Source organism: Balaenoptera ricei, chromosome 16 (assembly GCF_028023285.1).
Source record: "Balaenoptera ricei isolate mBalRic1 chromosome 16, mBalRic1.hap2, whole genome shotgun sequence".
Lineage (NCBI taxonomy): Eukaryota > Metazoa > Chordata > Mammalia > Artiodactyla > Balaenopteridae > Balaenoptera > Balaenoptera ricei.
The window spans coordinates 47,605,758-47,629,808 of NC_082654.1; the positions used below are offsets into that span (position 1 = coordinate 47,605,758).

General features: G+C 40.7%; 1 protein-coding gene across 5 annotated transcripts; it reads left to right on the top strand.

The window, feature by feature from the left end:
* Window positions 1-788: 788 nt before the first annotated feature.
* On the top strand, window positions 789-23,486 carry NCOA4 (nuclear receptor coactivator 4). 5 transcript variants are annotated; one of them, XM_059899194.1, is made up of 10 exons: window positions 789-894; window positions 15,330-15,484; window positions 16,740-16,880; window positions 17,071-17,159; window positions 17,461-17,569; window positions 18,124-18,213; window positions 18,753-18,899; window positions 19,990-21,003; window positions 21,408-21,548; window positions 21,903-23,486. In XM_059899194.1, exons 2-10 carry the CDS (start codon window positions 15,344-15,346, stop codon window positions 21,906-21,908), a joined length of 1,878 nt encoding a protein of 625 aa, XP_059755177.1. In that variant the 5' UTR covers window positions 789-894; window positions 15,330-15,343; the 3' UTR covers window positions 21,909-23,486. The 5 variants fall into 5 exon arrangements, with proteins under 5 accessions (XP_059755177.1, XP_059755181.1, XP_059755182.1 ...); XM_059899198.1 differs by having other exon boundaries at window positions 18,756-18,899; XM_059899195.1 differs by having other exon boundaries at window positions 810-891.
* Window positions 23,487-24,051: the final 565 nt, after the last annotated feature.

Genomic DNA, 24,051 nt, shown 5'->3' on the forward strand with positions numbered 1-24,051 from the left:
AACTAAGAAAGATTCTTATTTTAACATCTGGTAATAAACAAATAAATAAAATTCCAATGTGGATAATTAACGCCAAAATGTGAGGGGAGGTACAGAGTGGTGGAATGTGGAGTGCAGAAAACTGTGTGGTGTGTGATATGGTGCAAACAAGAAAATGCTTTGAAGTCAGATGGTGTAATTTGGAACCTGGGCTCTGACATTTATTTATTTACTGAATTTTAAAAATTGTGGCAAGGTATACATAACATAAAATTTATCATTTTAACCATTTTTGTGGACAACTGAGCGGCATTTAGTATACTCCCATTGCTGTGCGACCATCACCACCACCCATATCCAGAACTTCCCATCTTCCCAGACAGAAACTCTGTACTCATTAAACAATAACTTGCCTTCCCCAAGTCTGCGGCAACCACCATTCTATTTTCTGTCTCTATAAATATGGCTGTTGTAGGTACCTCATATATATGGAATCATATTTTGTCCTTTTGTGTGTTCTGACTTTTATTTTTGCATCTGTACGTTAAGCCTAAATAATATCTGCCTTGTGAGGACATCGGGTGTGAGAGAATCACTTAGGATAGTCCTCGTTACAGAGCTTGCCTTCGACAAATGTTTCTTTCATTTAACCTTATTTATTCCTAAACGGCAAAAGGACCCTGATCTGCAGCCCAGGAAAACTTGTGCGCCGGCGCTCTCGCCCTCTGGAGGTTAAGCAAGGACCTTGGGCCGACTCGACTTGAGATCTCGCGAGACTGTCAAACGTATGGTATGAGGCGTGGGAGGAAGGTTGTGTTCTCGCGAGAAGTCTGCCTTTAGGCCCTTGGCTTGTATCGGGCAGTGCCTCTGTCCGCGAAGGTCTACTCAGAACGTCCGGAGCTGCACTCGGAGGTGGTAAGAACTGGAGGGGCCAGCGGGGCGGGTGTGCCTCCTCCCTTTCTCAACGCCGCGGGTTCGTCTGGGGCGCCATGGCCGCGTACCGGACCGGCATGGGCCTGTCTGGGCCTGCCTTTAGAGGCCGGCCTCTCCCTCGACCCGCTTGCCTCGAGGGCGGCCGCCTCATGCCTGCCCGCCGCCCTGGGCCTGCCTTCCTCTCTCTGGCCCTCGACTCTCGGCCTGAGGGCCACCTCTTTCTCCCTGCCCGGCCTGTTCTCCCTTCTTCGTCCTTAGACACTCTGGCCTGGGGACCACCAATGGCTGCCTGCCCGCCCGTCCCCCGGCCCCGGCTGTGACAGCTCCAAGTTTTTGCTCCCTCTCGCCGGGGTCACTTGGAGCAAGGAGGGGCCTGTTTTCCCGAACGGGCCCAGAGTTTATACATTCCTAGCCTGTTGGGTGGAAACGCGAAGAAGATAACGTTTTCTTCGGCCCTCTACCTGCCAACACAGCGTCACTTACCGTAAAGTGCTTGTAGTTCTCCCAACAGTCCCGAGAGGTAGTTCCATTATCTCCTTTTTACAGATGAGAAAAGCGAGGCTTGCTAGTTCATTGACTCATTCCACCAACAGTTATTTAATTCAGTGCCTATATGTTCAGGGTGTTGAGGATATAGCAATGAAAGAAAATGGGCACAGCCCTTATTTTCATGGAACTAAATTCTTGTGGCAGGACCAATAATGACCATATAAATAGTCTTAAGTGTCACGTGATGTAACAGGGGTGATGCGATCAAGAATGGCAGAAGGCGGAGTGCTAGTGTCTATTTGACCCCAAAGGCAGAGCTTTTTTCACCATACCATTTTGTGTTGTTTTCTAATCAGGGTAAGGTTCACCATAGCATAACTGTTTGAACCGCCTACTTGGTAATATGGAAATATGGTTGTAGGGACTATTGAGTTACTTCCTGGGTGAGAACGGGGCAGGTAATCATAGCTGGCTCATTTCTGCACAGGGGTACTAATGTGACATTTCTGAACTTTAAAGAACCTCAGAGCCTTTGAGGAAGACCCACCCAAATGCTGCAGTGGAGGTGGGGGGTGTGGTACATGTACCTTTGAGGCAAGTTACTTGGTTTGCTCCTTGACGGTTTGCTAGCTTGCAGATTTGTTAAGTAAGTGAGATGGTATATGTAAAGTCTAGCACGGTAACATTTCTTACATTTTAATATTCCTTCCTCCTTTTCTATTGTCCTTGGGTCCCCAGGGAAAACCTAGTGGTCTAAAGTTTTATGATACTGTATTTTGTGTTTAAATAAACTTCTACAATTATATTATTACTTTTGGGCAAAGAAGTATTTCAAAAGTGGAGAAGCCTGGTGAGCTATGCAGGGAAAGGAAGATGTGATTCTCAAAGAGGGAGGAGGTATCTTATTTTAGAAATACATAGGTTTCCCCACCCCACCCACATTTTATTAAGATTCAGTCGGTTTAGCTGTGCCAGAATCTCAGGAGCCTGTGTAGGGGCTTCATAAAACTGCACAGGTGATTCTGATACATATCCCTCCCCCACTAGCTTCCTGGCTAGTGTTTTATGATCATTTCCCTCCTAGAGTAAGGGTTGGCATACTGGAAGGCATTCAGAGCAGTTGTTGCTGCTGATGGATTTCTAAATCGCAGTCTATTTCAAAGTTTTCTTATTTTCTTAGTTTTCGGTGACTCAATGGCACAGATTTTCCTCTAGATGGCAAGTGTACCATTGTGTCCTTGGGGACTATCACAGTATGTGTCAGCTTAGGCACTCAATAAATATTTGTTGAATGAATAAAAAGAGATAGTAAAATCTTGACACCTAAATGATCCCTTCAACATACATTGTGTGGTTGGAGACCTTAGACTCATCTGGCATTAAATCTTGGTTCTTTTACTTGGAATCCTGTGACTGTAGGTAATATATCTAACCTTGTCAAGCCTTAGTTTCTCTGTTTTTAAAATTGTGTTGCTACATCACTAATCATTAGAGAAATGCAAATCAAAACCACAATGAGGTATTACCTTCCACCAGTCAGAATGGCCATCATCAAGAAATCTACAAACAATAAATGCTGGAGAGGGTGTGGAGAAAAGGGAAGCCTCTTGCACTGTTGGTGGGAATGTGAATTGATACAGCCACTATGGAGAACAGTATGGAGGTTCCTTAAAAAACTAAAAATAGAACTACCATATGACCCAGCAATCCCACTACTGGACATATACCGTGAGAAAACCATAGTTCAAAAAGAGCCATGTACCACAATGTTCATTGCAGCACTGTTTACAATAGCCAGGACATGGAAGCAACCTAGGTGTCCATTGACAGATGAAGAAGATGTGGCACATATATACAATGGAATATTACTCAGCCATAAAAAGAAACAATATTGAGTTACTTGTAGTGAGGTGGATGGACCTAGAGTCTGTCATACAGAGTGAAGTAAGTCAGAAAGAGGAAAACAAATACCTTATGCTAACACATACATATGGAATCTAAAAAAAAAAAAAAAAGGTTCTGATGAACCTAGGGACAGGACAGGAATAGAGATGCAGACGTAGGGTATGGACTTGAGGATATGGGGAGGGGGAAGGGTAAGCTGGGACGAAGTGAGAGAGTGGCATGGACATATATACACTACCAAATGTAAAAATAGATAGCTAGTGGGAAGCAGCTGCATAGCACAGGGAGATCAGCTCAGTGCTTTGTGACCACCTAGAGGGGTGGGATAGGGAGGGTGGGAGGGAGGTGCAAGAGGGAGGGGATATGGGGATATATGTATATGTATAGCTGATTCACTTTGTTATACAGCAGAAACTAACACACCATTGTAAAGCAATTATACTCCAATAAAGATGTTAAAATAAATAAATAAATTGTGTTGAGAGTATGTACGTACCTTAAAGTTTTGGGAGGACTAAATGAGATAATGTGTAAAAATAAAAGTCTTGGCACATAGATATATTAAATACTTAAGCCACTCTTTTTCTGTTTTTTTTATAAATTTATTTATTTTTGGCTACGTTGGGTCTTTTGTTGCTGCGCGTAGGCTTTCTCTAGTTGCGGCGGGCTGGGGCTACTCTTTTGTTGCTGTGCCCATACTTCTCATTGCGGTGGCTTCTCTTGTTGTGGAGCACAGGCTCTAGGTGCGTGGGCTTCAGTAGTTGTGGCGCAGGGGCTCAGTAGTTGTGGCTCATGGGCTGTAGAGCGCAGGCTCAGTAGTTGTGGCGCACGGGCTTAGTTGCTCCGCGGCACGTGGGATCTTCCCGGACCAGGGCTCAAACCCATGTCCCCTGCATTGGCAGGCGGATTCTTAACCACTGCGCCACCAGGGAAGTCCTTGAATCCATTCTTCCAACGAATATTTATTGAACATCTACTGTATAACAGTGAACAAAAAGACAAAGTCCCTGCCTGTGTGGAACGTATCTTCTAGTGTGTTTTCTGAAGTGGGATCAGAAAATAAATGGTTTCTATGTGTCAGATACTGATAAACACTATGGAGATAATTTTAAAATAAAATATATTAAGGGGGGGTGTGTGGAAGGAAGACTTATTTTACATAGGGTAGTGAGGAAGATGACACTAAGGAAGAGGAGTGGGCATGATATCTGGAGGATAAATGCAAGGGCCCTGAGGCATGCTGGAGGAGCAGCTCCAGCCTCAGAGAATGAAGACCTGTCACAATGCAGGATACACAGTGGAATGTGGTGCTGGATCAGAGAGCACCTTCTGAGTGTTACTGAAATCAGTGAATTCAGTGTCTCTGTATACTTACTAGTTAGGTTGCAAGTCTAAAGTGATTATGATAAGGGACCAACCAATATGTATATACTGGATTATGTTCACTTTCATGAAGGAACTATAGATTTCCATGGCAGTTTTATTATTCTTCCTGCTGCTTTTTGGCCCTCTTAAAATTTTGCTCCGGGTTTTCACTTTGGCTTTGTTTCCAATATAGGTATGTCTAAATACATTGTTGCGACATACAAGATGTAAACAATGCAGGTGGCCTAGGCTGATAAGGAGGCCAAGTTCATGACTTTTGCTCTGGTGAATTTTTTTTTTTTTTTTTTTAAGTTCAATGGATAACAGCATGGTAGAGTTGAAGGAATAAGCCTCTACTCATTTTTTTAAAAATTAATTAATTAATTAATTTTTATTTTTGGCTGTGTTGGGTCTTCGTTTCTGTGCAAGGGCTTTCTCTAGTTGTGGCAAGCGGGGGCCACTCTTCATCGCGGTGCACGGGCCTCTCACTATCGTGGCCTCTCTTGTTGCGGAGCACAGGCTCCAGACGCGCAGGCTCAGTAGTTGTGGCTCACGGGCCTAGTCACTCTGCGACATGTGGGATCTTCCCAGACCGGGGCTCGAACCTGTGTCCCCTGCAGTGGCAGACAGATTCTCAACCACTGCGCCACCAGGGAAGCCCTGGTGAATTGTTTTAATAGTGTTTCTATCTATGCTTGTCAGTTAGAGGAGCTGCCATATAGTCCTTCTCAGCTTGTCTTCTTTGCTTGTTAAATCATAACATTACAGTCTTAATTTGTAAACTTCCCACCTAGCCTACCATACCTCAAATCCTGGCAAGTCATCCTTACTCTTTGAATTAAATAGATTCACTGGCAAGTGAACAAAAAGTTATCTTGAGGGTGCTTTTTTTTACTACTGACATGAATGCTCATTCTAACTCTCTTAGCCATTCTTATCCCAAGTCGTCATCCCTGATTTTGCTTGGCTCAATTATGCAGTGGAATCAAGATGTTCTTTTTGAGGCAAGGAGTATGTTTGGTTGCTAAATATTCCTCTTATCTAGCATTGCCTTGAGTCCTTTAGAAATGTAACAATTTGGTTCAGTGAAGGAGTGAGTAACTGGCAACATAGGTTAAAAGGTTTTTGCTTGTCAGTTGCTCATAGACAAGAAGTTAGGTCTCTTAATACTTGGACAATTACAGATTTCATAAGAACATGATCTCACGTATATTTTGAGTTTTATTTTGGCATATTTTCTAGTCCCCCAGGCTTTAGAGGAGGGAAAATATTTTATAACTTGCTTACTTCTGTGGGGAAAACCGCAAGGTGTTTACCATATAAAATCAGGGATAAAATGATACTATTACTGTGATAGTAGATAAATAACATGTTTTCCTAACCTTGGCTATATTATGGCGAGAAGTTTCAAGTTGAAGATAGGGCACAGCCCTACTTCTGAAAGCTTACCAAACTTCTGTGATGTCAGCTGGAATTTCTGTGGTACTGCAAAATCAGAGAAAAAAAATCCAGAGTTGACTGTAAATACAGTTAAATCAGCTGGTGCTTGTGAATCTGTATAGCTGGGCTTTGATGGGCTTGGTGTCAGGAAAGACACATTATATCAGTGCCTATCCTGGAATTATAGTTTCAGTAGCAATATGCTTGCTAGTTTTGTCTTGTTTGAAAGAGAACAAAAAGTAATAGTTATGGTAGAAACATTTCCACTTCTGAAAAACCCTCCTGAATTAATGCAGGCCTTAGTGGGACATCAAGTTGATTACTTATGTTTGAAGCACAACTCTACCATAGTTATTGTGGCTGGTCTGAAATTGAGCATTCATTTATATTTATTCATCCATCCATTTATCAAACATGTATTAAGCCTCTGTTGAGTTGAGGGCTACAGCACTGCACAACTCCAGGGACACCATTCTCTTTATGTCAATTCAATAGAGCACATAGAATGTAAAGGGGGGTTGGTAATGCCATGATACTGATAGCAGGCAGTCTGTTCAGCACTAGGGTGTACAAAGCCAAATAATATGTGGTCCCTTCTCTTGGGGACCTCTCAGGCCAAGGAGGCAGACATGTAACAGTAAGGATAACATGTGTTATAGGTGTCATGCTGGAAACTTACACAGGTTACAGTGAGCCCAGAGGAGGCAGCAGTTAACTCTCTAGGTCAAAACTATTGAGGAATGGGATGCTTGGTCAGGAAAGGCTTAATAGTGTTGGTGACTTAAGCATAGTCAGAAAAGCAGACAGGTGGGGAGAAGGGGAGGAACTGGCTTTGCTGGCAGAGAGAGCTGGGAGAGCCAAGCTGTACAAGGCAAAGCAGCCTGGTCTATGCATGGAACTGCTGTCTGGAAGATCACGGTGTGGGCGCTGCTCTGGGGAGACAGCAGGAGAGTCAGGCTGAAGCCAGAAGACAGAGAACTTTATTTATTAAAGAAATTTGGACTTTATCCTGTAGGCGGGGGGGAACCATTGGAGAGTTATAGTTTATGCTCTCTTTAGATGAGATGATCTACTAATCTACCGGGAAATAGATGGTTCTCTTGTTGTGAGACGGCGTAGAAATCTTGAAACAGAAGAGAGGTGAAATGCCTTATGACTTTTTCCCCTTTAGAACTTAAACATTTCGTAAATATGCCAGGGCAAATAACAAAGCTTAAGGGAGTAAAGAGGTGCCTGCAAAGTCTGAATGCAGAATTCTTGTAGATTTTTATGATTTTTTCTCTCCCCAGTCTTTTTATATTTATATACTCTTTAGTAAGTCACATCATTATAGGAACAACTAAAGCTGTCATAAACAGAATAACACCGACTCTCAGTAACTGTGTAAGTAAGTTCAAGTGAAGAAGAGCTGCAGCATTTAGTGTGCTGAGGCATTGGCCAGGATCCTTTAGAGAGGGCATAGAGACCACTGGTTATGTAGGTGATGGTCAACAAAGTTCCTACTGTATTTACATTGTAACTATTTTGTAGTGGCGTATAAAAGAGAGGTGAAAGTTCTTGACATTAGTCATATTTTTACAGACTGAGAATTCCTTTTTTCTAGCCATTGACTTAAAGTATAAATACAAAGGGCTATCAAATTTTAACTTTCATCATTCCGAGGTATGTATCTTCTTTGTATCTTCACAAAATATGTTCTCCAATGAAGAAATTTTGAATTCAGAGATAAGTTGTGTTCTTATTATTTTTGGTAGTGAATGTCTGAAGTGGGATCCCAGAAACTGTGCAACACAGATAAAGCAGGCACTTCCATAAACTCTGTTCATCTGAAATCTGAGGGATGCTTAATCTGAGGGTGATAGTCTTCAGTGTCCACTGGCCTTTGCTTTTTGTCAAGTGGTTTTGCTTTACTCTTACTGTTTATGAAAATAGCTTCATATGCATAGATGAGAGTAAGTATTTTACATTAAAAAAATTGAAGGGAATGACAAGGCTGTATAGAATTCTGTCTCTGGCCTGATTGGATATGCAGACTTTGAGGATTATTTTCGGAGAAAAGGGCATCAAAGTAGAGCACCATTAGCGTGATAATCATCAGACAGGAAGTACTTACCATGTGCCAGGTACGGTCTTAAACATTTTTTTGTATATTAATTCATATAATTCTCATTGAGTTGGGCCCATTATTATTGTCCTCATTTTACAGATGGGGAAACTGAGGCACAGATTGGTTAAGTGACTTGCCTAAGGTTACACCGCATCTAAGTAGCAGAGCCAGGTTTTGTATGGAAACGGTCTAGCTCCAGAGTTCATCCTCTCAACTACTCTGTATTACTGTCTCTCCTGGTGGAGCTTTCATTTCACTATTGTATTCCCAGCACCTAGAATAGAGCTTGGCATCTGGTTGGTGCTCAGTCAACTTGTTGAATGAGAAGCATCCATGAGTGTTAAATGCAGCACTGGCCTGAGGCCGTGTGGAAGTGTGTTTGAGAGAGAGACAGACGGACGCTGGGGTATAGGTAGAGTTATGTCAAGTGAGATGTAAGAGCCTGAAACAAAAGCCGGGGCTTGAACCTCAGGCTGACAGTGGTAATCTCAGAGGTAGTTAGGAGCTACTGGACAGGAACATTCCAATAATAACTCCGGAAGCCTTCTGACTGGCCCACGTTTGTTATTTCTTTGTAGTGATTAGCAGCAAAATCCTTAAAGGCGTCTTGACGATTTGGGGCGCGGATCGGGGTGGACACAGGCTAAGCGCTGGAGCAGGTGGGCCGAGGAGAGGCTGGAGAGGAGCCCCTGGCGTCCCTCGGGGCTCTGCGAGCTGGCTTCGCCCTGGGCGGTCGGGCGGGGATGGTGGCGTCCAGCCGGGAGGCCAAGTGGCCACGCCGGAGCCTTGCGGGAGGCTGCGGGGGGGTCCTCTGGCAGCTGGAGGGTCTTGCGAGCCGCCCGAGTGGGCGGTGCCTGCGGCCCCACCCCGGCGTCGACGTGCGCGCTCCCGCTCGCCCGTGGGGCGCTGCAGGCGCGCGGGCGGGGCGCGGCCTGAGGGTTCAGGGAACCTTTGTCACCCTGGTCGCGGATAAAGCAGCGTTCTGCTTGCCGGGCAGCTTGCACGGCGGGGACCTGGCCTGCAAGGAGGTACGTCTGGCAGCCCAAGGCCGCAGCGGGAGCCCTCGGGGTGGGCTCCTCTTGCCGGGCTGGAAACGGACCCTGCGGCCGGGGCTGTGTGCATGCGTACTGAGCGGTGCTCGTGCCCGCTCTTAAGCGGAGAGTGGACGCGCGGCTGCGGCTTCCAGGGAGGACGGGACCCAGGCTTCTTAGGGCGCCTGTGCTCCTAGAAAGTGTTGGGGAACCTGGAAAGTCGCATGAGTCACTGTTGCTTTTGAACTAGAAACGCTTTACTTGGCATTAGATGGTAATGACCAATATTGTGGTCTGTTTTCAGTTACTGCTTCGGAAAGTTGAAGTGCTGGAATTGATTGCTCATAGTTACATGTATAAAGGTAGATCTGAGCGCAGTAAGGTCTGAAGTGTTAAACGATCTTAAAATGTGCTATCGTGAATTTATTACCTTATTTTGTTTGTTTCTTCAGGAATTAACCTTTATTTACATAGTTTTTAAATTACGAAGAATCAGATCTTGAATTTCAGAAACTATTAAAGAATTAAAGGGTTAGGATAAGATACGTATAGATAACCTTTGAGTTAATGAATTGTGATATAAAAAAACCTTTTATTTTTTTAAAACTGACAGTAAGAAGAAAGAAAATGTTAAGAAATGTCTCAAAAAAAAAAAAAAAAAGAAATGTCTCAAGGTAAAATTGCATGCGGACTATTATTATAATTTTTTTCCTGAAAATTTGTACAGATGTTCTGTTATATGTTGTCTTATCAAAGATAACCAAATGGGCAGTTAGTGTTTCGAATTTAGTAATTCATAGAACATAGTAAGTATCTTATGGGTCTGTTTTTTAAGGGCTTGGTTTTTTCGCAATGATTTAGATGCTAGGAAAATAAGTGAAAAGTGGACACCTTTTTTGGAGAGGAGGGCCATTTGGGAAGGGGGGACAAGCAGTGAGACCTGAAAGGTGCAGTTAGAAATGATATAAGCCTTCATTCAGACAGAGGAATGGAATGTGGAATGGTTGTGATAAGATGTGAGATCAGAACCCAGGGCTCTTGCTCCTGTCCTTCATCTTGGAAGTGTTTTGATTATTCTGAGTCTGTCATGATGTGCTGTTTATTTTTGTTAGCATTATCTAAGGAAGATGGTTCTGAAAAATTGTTATAATTTATTGAGGACTGTGAGAATGGACTGAGATTCTTAATGGAAGGTGTTCCGTTAGTAACCCATTGCAATGTTAATTTTAATCTTTAGTGTTGGCAAATAAAAAGAATTTATGGGTGATAATACACTAAAGGAAGAACAAGCTGGTCAGAAGGAGAGAATCCAGGACTAGACCCTAGGAACCCTAGTTCTAAACCCAAATCTGCGTGTAATGGCTGTGGATGGGTCATTTAAACTCTCTGGGGCTTTGTGGCTTCATCTGTGTAATGAGAGTAGTCTACTAAAGAGATGGCTAAGGTTTTTTCAACTTTAAATTGTGGTTTGTGTCGGTCACAAGAGGGTTATGGCTCTTTGGAAATTTTATGGTTAAACCATATGATAAGGACTTAGCTTCATTTGTGGTTTAGTTGCTCAATTCTGGTTCCATGATCTTTGGATTTCATAACTAGATTCGTGCAAAGCATTGTGCAAGTATGGCATATATAGTTTGTGGAACTCTTCTTTGAAGAAAGCTCTAGGTTTTCCTGGAGCCTTATTTTTTTGTTTGAGGGATGTGTGTGTTTCCCCCTCGATCTCTCTCCTCCTCCAAAACCTAAAACAGGAACCCTAGAGGCAGGGAAGTTTTAGAAAGCACTTAAACTTTTAACTTGTCTCAAAAAAAAAAATACACATTTAAGGCAATCCTCTGTTGAAGGTGGTAGGGCAGTAGTTTGGATTATAAAGGTGAAGAGAAAAAGACATTTTTTGTAGTCTTTCATTGATGTGAATTTTAGAATTAGAGCTGATTTGGTCCAGTCTTTTTTTTTTTTTAATTTATTTATTTATTTTTGGCTGTGTTGGGTCTTCGTTTCTGTGCGAGGGCTTTCTCTAGTTGCGGCAAGCGGGGGCCGCTCTTCATCGTGGTGCGCGGGCCTCTCAACTGTCGCGGCCTCTCTTGTTGAGCATAGGCTCCAGATGCGCAGGCTCAGTAGTTGTGGCTCACGGGCCCATTTGCTCCGCGGCATGTGGGATCTTCCCAGACCAGGGCACGAACCCGTGTCCCCTGCATCGGCAGGCAGATTCTCAACCACTGCGCCACCAGGGAAGCCCCCGGTCCAGTCTTTTTACAGGTTAGAAAACAGGCAAAAGTGTGTGTATATTTGGTATATATTAGAGAGTTTAGACTACTGACTTTTTGCCATAAAAACAACTTGTCTTTTGCTGTGTTTTATAGTGAGAGGAGTATATGGGGAGCTATATTTATTAAACAAGTACCACATCCTCACCCCTAAGTCTATGAGGTAAGTATTGTTATCCTCACTTATTTAATTAGGACATTAGGTTCAAAAAGGGCAAATGGTCCAAGGTCATAGCATTGATTAATGGCTAAATGATTCTAAGTCAGGGTCTCCTCACTTCAAAGCCTTTTCTAGCTTCAGTGCTGCTTTCTGTATAGTCCATAGGTGGAGATTCTTTAGGTCCCCATAACTCAGCTAACCAAAAACAACCAAAGCGTTAAAAAGTGCAGTGTGCAGGGCCTGGGTTAAGTGCCTAAAGGGAGATATTGTCTCACTTTAACTTCATTGCAGCACTTTGTAGCTACTGTCATTGTCCACATTTTTCTAGAGGAAACAGGTCCAGAGAAGTTAAGTAACTCGCTCATGGGTCTGAAGGTTGCAGATGGAGCTGGAATTCTGGTTTGTCAGGCCTCAGAGTAATCTCTTAAACATCATGCTTGCTACATTGGCTCTCCAAGCTGAAAGGAATGGTGAATTTTTTTTTTTTTTTTTTTGAAATTGACCATATGAGCTAGATAACTCATACAGGTCTCTCTGGATGTGACATTTCATAAAGCTAGCTCAGACTTCACCTTATTGTGGTTTGAATTCACCCACGTGGTGGAGTTCTTGATTTCAGCTCTGAGGGCTCTCTCCTCACTGCAGTACAAGAAGGCAAACCTTTGCACGGCTTCTTTCTTGGGATTTAAGCTTTGGAAGCTGACTGCCCCTTGACTGCTCCACAGGGAGGAGGAGGGTCAGCGCCAAGGGCAGCAAAGGGACAGACATCCCTGGGGCTGGCCGTAAAGGAATGAAACAGGTTTTCTTAATGGCTTTAAAGACCCCTACTCTAACAAGGTGACTGTTTTGAAGGATAACACATTTTAATTTGAAAACAAGGGATAAATATGTGGGGAAAATCAGTTTTGTAACTTTTAAATCTCATCCTACCTTCTATCCATAGCTGATAAGGGGAAAATACAAGTTGTGTACTCTTGCCATATTCTGTTCTTGTTAGGCAGTTGTATAGTATTTGTGATGGACTTGAGAAGACTTCTCTAAGTCAGCACTGTATGCATTTGAATTTGTCTCCCACGTGATCAATGTCAAAAACTACTGGTTTTTGACATTGTGAAGCAACATTTTGACTTAATGTTATTGTTTAAATTTTACACTGTGCCAGGCATTGTGGCATTGCATACACATGGTGAGGACCTAAGAATGGGAAATTTGGCACAGGTGAAAGTTGGTTAATACATTTGAAAGACAGCTAAACATGCTTTGCATATAAGTAACTTAAGTGAAAAGTGAAACAACTTGTGGTAATGAGGTGACATTCCACTCTCTGAATATGAGCCAGCATTTCACTCGTTATGCAGGTATTGTTCAAGTTCCTACAGTGTGCACTAAGTGCACACTAATGGCGTGCTTAAAACAGGGCAGCTTATAGTGTGAAAAAGAAGGTAGCAAAGTAGCTGCAGCTGGTGTTTCAAAGGTTGGAAAAAAATCTCCAAGGGGATTCCTGTCAAATCCAGTTAATGAAGCCCTTCCATTTTAGAGATCATTATGGGGAAACAGACTGTGGCAACAAAATAGCAGGGGGAAGTTAGAAAATTTCCTGAATCTTTCAGGAACTCTAGTTCCTGAATGTGAATTTTCTGCTGAGATGGTCAAAAGAAAGCCTACTGGGCTTCTTCCTCCCGCTGTCTTATTTCTGAGGGTGGGGAATCATAGTGTTCGGCCCGTTTCAGCTTCTAGCTAGCCACTTGGCCCTAAACCTCGGCTTAAAGATGCAGTGTAGGCCAGAGTTCCCTGGGTCTCAGATGAGCAGTCAGCCATTTGCACTGTGTAGACTGCTGTTCAGCCGAAAGCTGGCTTGCTTCTCTGAGAAGGTCGTTTCCTTCAGGACTGTTAGGAAGTTCTTTTATATGTTGCCTCAGATGTCTCCTATTAATCCTCCTCTACTCCTTTGGGTCATTCTGAACAGGTCTAATTCTATTTGACAGGTCTCCAAGTATTCCAGAATAGTAATCTTGTCCTCCCAGAGACTTCTCTTATCTAGACTAAACAGCCTCTCTTCCTGGAGAAATTTTTCATGGTTATGAGGCCCCTTTCTTTTTTTTTCTAAATGCCTCTTTCTGAAGTTTGTTATTCAGAAAGAAATTTCAAAATTAGTCTAATAAACATGGAACAGATTAGTGGCAAATGCTATACTTTTGGTAAATGTAGTCAAATAGCATGTAAGTAATTTTCGCCTGAGATCCAGCACACTGCTAACTCATATAGAACTTGCTTTCAATTAAAAATCTCCATCCTTTTACATTTATTCTCTTCCACTTTGCCCTCCCCCGTTCAAGTAAAAAAAAAAAATCTACATTTTTGTTTTATAAGATTTAACAGCTATGTAGAGATTGTTTGGAATCTATTTTTGTCACAGCCATGTGTTATCTCCAACTTTAATGTCTGCCTTCTGTGTTTTCATACAGGCAATTAGGGAAAACAGTAGAGTAATTGGGGAAAACAGGCATACCTCTAAATACTTAACAGACTGGTTTCAATTCATTATCCTTTGAGTACTTTGTAAAAAATAATTTTATGATTCAATTTAGTTGGCCTGTTTTGCGCATGTTCACTTTGTCCACAGAGATCGTATACAACCTTGTCGCAAGTCTTACTATTGTCCAAATATATCGTGTCTAAAGGATTATGTTGACTGGCCAGTTTAGTAAAACTACCCAAGAAGGAAATAATTTTGGTGTCACAGGGCTTAGTGAATCCATGCTGGGCTACTGTGATCACTGCTTTCTTTTTGTAAGTATTTAGAAACCATCTCTGATTCTAGATCTATCCAGGATAGACATCAGACTGTTCTTCCAGCAGTTTTTGTCAAGCTTTGCTTCATTGCTTTTCTGACAGTCTTCTGTCCCAGTCTCATATCATTATATCTTGGGTTATGTGGTATTTTTCCACTTCTGTTTCTTCTCTCCTATGCTTATTAGAAAACTCTCTGTGGTTTCCCACACCAGTTTCTCTAAGTACCTCCCTTATAGCAGAATCCCATGAAATTATTTTGTCAGATTTACATTCCTGAGAGCTTCCTAGCTATGAAGGCATCCCTGAGTTCTTCCTAAATAAAAAAAGGGGGGGGGGATAAAAAATTTAATCCTCCCAATAAATTTAGGTTAATGCCAGATCTAAACAATGTTCTAAACTCTGTGTATTAGGTTATTGGTTTGCAGCTTCTTTCCAAAGTAATCATGGGTCCTTCTAGACCTTTTAGTCTTCAGCTCTAAATCTGTAAAACGATAACACATGCCCCCTGTGACTTCAGGTATGTAAATAGAAACTTAAAATCTAGTGTTCTTTTAACTTTTTGGAGGCTATATGCCCTATCAATTCAGGCAATTTAGTGTATTTTTTCAGAAATATCTGTTCCCATGTAAAGTGTAACTAAAGTAGATGCATAGGATTTTTGGGCAGGAACACAGTAGTGGTGGGCGGGGAAGAGGAGGTAATATTTATTAAGGGTATACTATGTACCAAGTCCTATGTTGGAAGTAATCTAAGTAGTTAGTAACTGGGAGCTGGTTGGAATAATCATTTGGGGGATGATTGCAGGGTGGTTTTTGGTTGTAATTATGGTGCAATTTGGATTGTTCTTTTTTTTTCTTTTAAAGGAACAGGGAGCAGAATGAGTACCTCACAGGACCAGAGTGGCTGCTCCAGTAATAAAGAACCCCATTTGAGGTGTTGTGATGCACGGAGGGACTTGGAGCTTGCTATTGGTGGAGTTCTCCGGGCTGAACAGCAAATTAAAGATAACTTGCGAGAGGTGTGACGTGTGCTTTTCTCTTCCCTTGTCTGAACTCTTATTACAGGGCTGGTTAGAGCATGGCGAAGGGATTGGCTTGTCCAAACCCAAAAGTTTTACCCCATGCCTTGCATTGTCTGCCTGAAATGTTGGTGCCTTTGATTCCAAATGGAAAATAAAGCAGATGTTAGAAGAATCTGGAAACTCCTGCACCACCTTAGAGAATTCAGTCCAGTGTGCATTTTTGATTGCTTCTCTGTGTGGTCCCTGTGCCAAGCACTGCCATCCACTAAAAAGTAACAAAGTGAATGAGCTCAGCTCATTGAACTGGTCAGTTGTGTTCTTAATGCATAAAGGATGGCACTTCAGCATGTCCCCTACCATCTGTTAATTTGGTATTGGCATGGTTTTGGTGGTGGCATGGTTCTATAAATGACTTAATTGTTAGAGCTAGCCAGAACGAAATCTGTTCCTTCTATTGGCCCAATAGCGTTCTGCTGGTGAGTGGGTAGACCAAGTGTTACATGACTTTGAAATACCACTTTACTATCCAGAAAAAGGTGTTTTAAAATATCGTTTCTTATATGGATTCTCCTGGATAATTTATAGCTGTTATGATTTTCTTCCTTAGAATTTTTATATTTATCTCTCTTTTGAATCACTCTTTATGCTTCCAGAAACATTTAGTTTATAATTTTACATAAACTGTCTATCTACCCTAATGGTCTTCTGGCTGTTGACATGTAGTGGCACATCTCTTTACTAAATTGGCCTACTGTAAATGTGTTGCTCATTTGTAGGGTGAGAAAAGAGGTAAGGGCTAGTTATTAAGTTAATATTCTTGTCTTCTTCCACTGATGAATTTGTAAAACTATAGGTTTTCAAATTATGTGGAAAACTTAGGGGCATCAGTATTGCATGACATATCCTTGTATTTTCTCTTGACTCCTTTAGGACACCCAAAATAAACCTGATCCTCTTAGAAGAAGGAGTATTGAAGGAGGATTTTGGAGCTTAGATATGCATTTATGGCTGGGATTCTTAAACTGGGTCCATGGGGCTTTGGTGGTTCCATGGATGGGATTCGGGACTCAACGCTGAAATTATAGGCAAAATTTTGAATGTATGCATTTTTCTGGGGAGACACTCCATAAATGTCATTGGATAATCAAAAGGATTTGTGACCGCCAGAAGTTTAGGGACCTCACCATTCTGTGGGAAACACCATTCTTTGAGCTTATAGCACTAGTGAAGCTAACATATATATGTTTTCTAGGTGAAAGCCCAGATTCACAGCTGCATAAGTCGTCACCTGGAATGCCTTCGAAGCCGTGAGGTGTGGCTGTATGAACAGGTAGATCTCATCTATCAGCTTAAAGAGGAGACGCTTCAGCAGCAGGCCCAACAGCTCTACTGGGTAAGATGACTGCAAGGCCGTGATTGGTTTGAATATGGTTTCTGGTTTCCAGAGACTGTTTTTTCTGTAATGCAGCATTAACACAGATCAGATAAAAATTTAATCTCAAGTGCTATTTGCTATTTGTTAACTTGGATACACTTGGTGCTTTTAGTATCATTGTGGATAGATGGTTTCATTTTTCTTATAGTTGCTGGGCCAGTTCAATTGTCTTATTCATCAGCTGGAGTGCACCCAGAACAAAGACCTAGCCAATCAAGTCTCCGTGTGCCTGGAGAGGTAAAGACCTTTTTTGCTTGTTTTGACTTTGGCTCTTTGACTATGGTGTATTAAAAAAGAGTCACTTTGTAACTCATTGCATGATTTGGATTTAACTTGATGTCTCTGTTCCTTGGATAAGATCATCCTGCTTTATATATTTAACATCGTACTTGGTGGTACATGGTTAAGTCATCTATCTTTGGTTGAGTTTCTTCGAAAAGTACAATCATTTCAAATAACTCACAATTTGGTTTTTATTTTGGATGAATTTGAAATAGATGTTTCTTTAAAATAGCCAGGTTTTATTTTTTTTCTCCAGACTGGGCAGTTTGACCCTCAAACCTGAAGATTCGACTGTCCTACTCTTTGAAGCCGATATAACTGCCCTGCGCCAGGCAATCACCACGTTTGGGTCTCTTAAGACCATTGTGAGTAGTGTTCATCTCAGAAGGTTCATAGTGAGCTTCTCAGGTCTGTGGCCTCACAGGTGGTCTTAAAAATAACACATTTTCACTGTGAATAGTGGCTTTCTTGAGAATTTGATAAGCTTCAGAAATTTCATTTTCTGATTAAATTTATAGAGCATTAGGCTGGTAGTGCTTGGAATGTGGTATTGACTCATTGATCATCTCTAGAATTCATCTGGTATCTCTTTAAATACCTTTGACTTTTTTCTTATGAAATTTATGGCTTGAATGATCTTTAATATAGAGTCAAATATGGTCTCATTTGGGTCTTGTTAGAAGTAGTAATACTACCAATTCTGGTGAAGGTTTCTTACGTGAAGATAGTTATGTAGTACAATAGATAGGGAACTCTCAGATTTTATAACTACTTCATAGGTCAGTGAATTTAGTGTAAAAAATATTTATTCTAGTGAAATGTAACACTTTGCTTAAACTTTTGAAATTTAGGGATTACAATTTCACTTTTTTGGTATGAAAGCATAACATTAGTAAACATGATTAATTTGCTCTTATAGCAAATTCCTGAGCACCTGATGGCTCATGCTAGTTCATCAAACATTGGGCCCTTCCTGGAGAAAAGAGGCTATATCGCATTGCCAGAGCAGGTAAAATGTCATTTTGTTTCTTGTAACTGAGCTATTACTTGGCTTATATTTCTTTTGGGTTTTGATTATATCACTTTTTTTTTTTTTGGCTACCATTTATTTGTAAAAAGGCACCAGTGGTAATAAATTAGTTTATGCAATTAAATGCTTCCCTTGAGACTGAATGTCAGAAATTTAGAGGTTTTAGAGGTGTTGAGTAAGAAAGTAATTGTTACCAGTTAGTTCATAAGAATTATCAATAGCTCTCTGATTGGGTTGGTTCTCTCTTAGGGATCCTTCTCTTTATCATCCATAGAGGTGATTTACTTCTAAAGGCAATGTGAATATAGGATCCTAGAAGTTTTGAGTTGAGAAGAACCCTGGAGATCACCTATACTCCTTGTTTTGTAATTGTGAAAATGGAGGCTTAGGGAAGTCATTTGACTTGTGCAGGGTCAGCATCAAGCCAAGATTAGAGAACTTGGGTCTCCTGCTTTTCTGGCAAACTTTCTACTGCATTTGACATTGCCTTGTTAAGCAGCAAAGTATTATGTGATTAGCAGAAGTCAGCATCCAGCACCACATCTGTCCCTCTCAGCGAATGGCTCCTTGGAAGCAAACCTGCCAGCGGTCGCCAGGCTCCTTACATACCCAGTACCAATCTGCAGGACTGGCTCAACCAAAAGCAGACCTTGGAGAATAGTCAGGTGTGTTGCTGCCTTTATTGTTTCTGAGATAGATGAAGTAATAGATGGGGCTGGTTATTAACTGATAGTGTACGTCTTTGTTTGGTTTTTAGTTCTAGTCTGGGAAACATATATCTTTTAATAACTTTTTATTACAATAGTGACACCTCTACACTGTAGATAAAAAGCTTAGGAAAAAACTGTATAAAGAAATACAAGCCCATAATCCCACATGCAGAAACAACCACTGTAACATTTTTGTTTATGCATACATATACTTTAAAAAAAAAATCATTCTGTAACTTTTGTTTTGGCTAGCAGATTTTTTTACTAATAGAGCATGAATATATTTCTCTGTCATTTAGTTTCTTCCATAAAATCCTTCACAGTATATAATATTTCATTGATTGGCTCTAAACTTGAGTTTTTCTGAATATAAATACATTTCCTCTGCATGTCCAGGAACTGATTATTTGCGTACATTCTTGATTAGTTCTTTAGGAATAAATTCTTAGAAATGGCATTCCTAGATTATAGTTCTGCAGACCCTTTAAGACTTTTGATACAGATTGCCAATTTGGCTTTCCAGGAAGTTGATACCAGTTTATATTCCCACCAGCAGAGTATTGAAGAGACCTGCTTCCCTGAAACTTCTCCAATAGTGGTAGTCGTTAACAAGTTTATTTCTCTGAATTTGACACAAAGTAACAGTAAAAACTTTTGTTTTGAGTTTCTTAGATTACCAAGGAGGTTGAGTATTTTTCATGGTTATTAGCCTTCTTTGATGACTTGTCTCATCATATCCATGGCTCATTTTTGTCTTCTTTATTCATAAAGTCACATTATATAGAAGTACTAGTCTCTTTTCTATAAACTGCTACAAATGCTTTCTCCTAGTTTGCCTTGTTTATTTTAAAACTGCAGAAAATTAAATTTTAATGTAACCATATATTTTAATAGATTAATAGAGAAATCCCATACCTTTTGGCTATGTATATACTTAAATTTAGAAACATTGGGCAGTGTGGTAAATATAAGTAGAAGTCTTATCATTGAATCCCAAAGCAGTCATAATATTCTGGCAAACTAATATTGTGTACTTCTTATGTAGACTTCTGCCAGAGCCTGCAATTTCTTCAGTAATGTCTGGGGCAACCTAAAGGGCTTGGAAAATTGGCTCCACAAGAGTCAGAAACAAGAAGTTTCTGAAAAACCAAGTTACCAAAAGTGTAACAGCTATTCTACTACCAGTTCTTACTCCATTGAAATTGAAAAGGTTGGAGATCTAGAGCTTCTTGATCAAGATGAGATGGAGCTTTCCGATTGGCTGGTGACTCCCCAGGAATCCCATAAGCTTGAGAAGGCTGGGAATGGCAGCTGTGAAACCAGTGAGAAGTTTAAGCTCTTGTTCCAGGTGTTCCAGGAGTCCTATAGTGTGAATGATTGGCTCATCAAGCCTGATTCCTGTACCAATTGTCAGGGTAACCAGCCTAAAGGTGTGGAGATTGAGAACCTGGGCAACCTGAAGTGCCTGAATGACCACTTGGAGGCCAAGAAACCCTTGTCCACTCCCAGCGTGATTACTGAGGATTGGCTTGTCCAGAATCATCAAGACCCATATAAAGTAGAGGAGGTCTGCAAAGCCAATGAGCCCTGTACGAGCTTTGCAGAGTGCGTGTGTGATGAAAATTGTGAGAAGGAAGCTCTGTGTAAATGGCTTCTGAAGAAAGAAGGAAAGGATAAAAATGGTATGCCTGTGGAACCAAAACCTGAACCTGAGAAACATAAAGATTCCCTGAATATGTGGCTCTGTCCATCCAGAAGAGAGGCAACAGAACAAGCCAAGGCACCGAAGGCAATGGCTTCTTCTAGAATTGCTGATTCCTTCCAAGTCATAAGGAACAGTCCCTTGTCAGAGTGGCTCATTACCCCCTCATGCAAAGAAGGATGTCCCAAGGAAGTGCCTCTTAGAGAGGACAGAGCTGGCATACCAAAGCTTACAAGCCACTTGGCCACTTCCTGGTGTCCCTTTAACACAGCTGACTGGGTCTTGCCAGGAAAGAAGACAGGAAATCTTAGCCAGTTATCCTCAGGAGAAGACAAATGGCTACTTCGAAAGGCCAAGGTGAGCACAACACATTAAAATAGCACCTTTTGAAGTATATTTAATACATTTTTACTTTCTTAATCCCAAACCTTGCAAATGGGCCAGATCCTTAAATATCTTAACTGTTAAATATGGCTTAAGTATTAATTTTGGTGCCATGTTAGCAACAGAGTGGAGGATTTATGATTATTCAGACTGAAATTTCTGTGCATTTTCTAGGCCCCAAATCCCCATCTGGCCTATTTTATTGCTACTTATGGAAAAGATTAGCGGTAGAGAAAATAGTTGTCCCCTTTGCTCGTTGTTATTAGAATGCCCAACATTTACATCATTCTTTATAGACACTACACTATTTGAAGATGAATTGTTGGTCTCACGCCTCCCAGTTGTCATGTAGCAATCCACCTTTTGTCTTCTTGCAGGAAGTATTACTTAATTCGCCCCTACAGGAGGAACGCAGCTTTCCCCCAGACTGTTACGGCCTCCCAGCAGTTTGTGATCTCTTTGCCTGTATGCAGCTTAAAGTTGATAAAGAAAAATGGTTGTATCGAACTCCTCTACAGGTGGGTACATGCCACTAGTGCAAATATTAGTTTCAGCTGCTCAAAGATATTTTGCCTTATATATGAATTCATACTTTGCCCACTGAACTGTATTCCTATTAATGGTTTCTGTATTAGGTGAGGTGGGAAAAAGAGAGATCATAAAAATTTCATGTATTTCACTTGAACTTGCTCCATGAAATAACTAGGACATACTTGAAAGTGACCTTTCAAGATGGTGTAGCTGTTGGGAGAATTTTTGGAGCCTGTGTGGATTCTAGTAGCTTATTGAGAAATGAGAGCTTCAGGGTGGGAAGAAACTCGCTTTTTATCCTGCAGTGAAATGACTTTTTATCTATGGGCTTTTCTTTACAGATGTGAAGGAATGGAATACTAGAGTCAAGCAAATTTTCTGCAGATTAGCACAAATCCATGAGCTGAGTGACTGCGGCTTGCCAAATCATTGCGTTTCTGGGTCTGATGTAGTTCCTTTTCTGCCTAATTTTGAACTAGTGAAGAGAAATAATAAATCAAATTATGAGTTACTGTGTAAAAGAAAAAGGCTGTTTGTTGATGTTGAGGTGATTCAGTTCCTTCTTACAGAAGTATTAATTCACCCCTACCCTAGAAACACAGCATCGTAGTGGGTGGGTCTTTTTCATAAGCCTCCACGGCTCCTTAGTTTGGGTTGTTATTAGAAGTACATTAAAGCACTGTAGTTTTAAAAATGAAATAGTTTTATAATCAAGGTGTGTTGATGTATTCTAAAACTAGTAAACTTACCTAACCTTTTGATTGCCCTTCTTTGGATGCTTCCCTTGTTGTGGGTTTTCTTCCATTAACGGTGAATTCTTCTGTTTAATTAATGTACAATATTATTTCACACAAATAATTAACCTTGCCAATATAGTGGTTTTTTCTTACCAAAACATGTATTAACAATTTTGGCAATTTTTGACATTAATTACAAAACATTTTAGCTTACATGCCAGATTCTACATTATTTTTCTTTTTTTGAAACAAACTCAACTATTTGAAGTTTTATCTTTATTCCCTCCTCTAAACGTTATTATTGAAGTATCTAGACAGCTCTTTCAGAAGGGCTCCATGTTGCTTGAAGACTATATTCAGGGTAATCTTAGCCTCTTTCAAAATATTCTGAAGAACCACAGGCAGAAGAGCCCCAGTGCTGACTAATCAAAAAGCAAAAGGCAAGACATGTTGGAAATGTAGTACTTGAACTATTCACTATCCTAAATGTTACTGGTGCATCCTGTGTAAATGGAAGCTGAACTGGACACCTGGTGCTTTTAACTAGGCATAAATTAAATGTCCTCTCACTGCAAGCATAGCATACCTATACCTTATAATGCAGTGACATTTTAGTGAATAGGCCGTTTTGAACACTGTGCCTTGGGGTGTTTATTGAAGCTTTATGAAAAGTATTGATGTTTCCCTTAGCATCCTTAAAGTTATGTCCATGCTTTAAAAAGTTTCTCTGTAGAAGAGAAATGGTATTTATACCATGTTTTAAAATTCTGTAAGATGAGACATCTTAGCTGCTTTCCAGGCTTTTACACTATTAAGCCACTCAACTTGCCTATATGTTATTGGAAATACTTTTAAAGTTTGTGATGTGGTCATCTAGAAAGCCCTTTTGGGGAAACTTCACATTCCCAGTGTCATTGCCATACAACTTCATTAGAATTCTTGAACCACAGCTGAAACGAGCCTATTATTTTTTAGTTCCCCGATACCATTTAGAACTTTAAAAACTAAAGGTGGTGGGTAAAAACTTAAGGAGCCTTTCCATTATCTTTGGTTGCAGGAAACTTTGTAGTTTTTGAGGTTTAACACATTGTGTATCCCTAAATTAACAATCACTGTGCTAATGAGTGTAAAACATTTCTTTTGCATTGATGGATTTTGTGCCTCCCTCCATTAAAAGCATAACAGCCATATAGTTGTCGTGTGATTTGTAAAACACCTTGTCACAAAATTATATGAATGTGGTATCCTTTGGTTAGGAGTACAGCTGAGAAACACTTGAACATTAAAAGTTTTTATATTCACTTAAATATCAATGTATTTTATGATTCTTGAATTAGCAAAGAATAGGTTATTACTAACTTCCATTTTGTCTTTCTTGCACACTCTTCATAGGTACTTTTAATTTTTAATCTGCTGTTGCAGGTAAGATATTAAACTGCTTTTTGCTTTTTTTTTTTTAAACTAGAGGACTTCAGCTGAAGTTCAGTGCTTTTCTGCCAAATTCCTTCTAACTAGATGCATTCAGAAAGGCCCTACTTTACTTTCTCTAATCAATCAATCACAATAGCCACCAGTTTTTTAGTATTCATTATGTATACGTATAACCTGCAGTGCAATCTTATTTGATTAACTTCATTTCAAAGATGAGAAGACAAACTCAGAAATTAAATAACTCGTCCTTATTTTCTTTAGCTTGCTTTCCCAAGGCTTCCTAAAAACTTACAGCTCGCGTCTACGTCATCTCTTTTTCAAA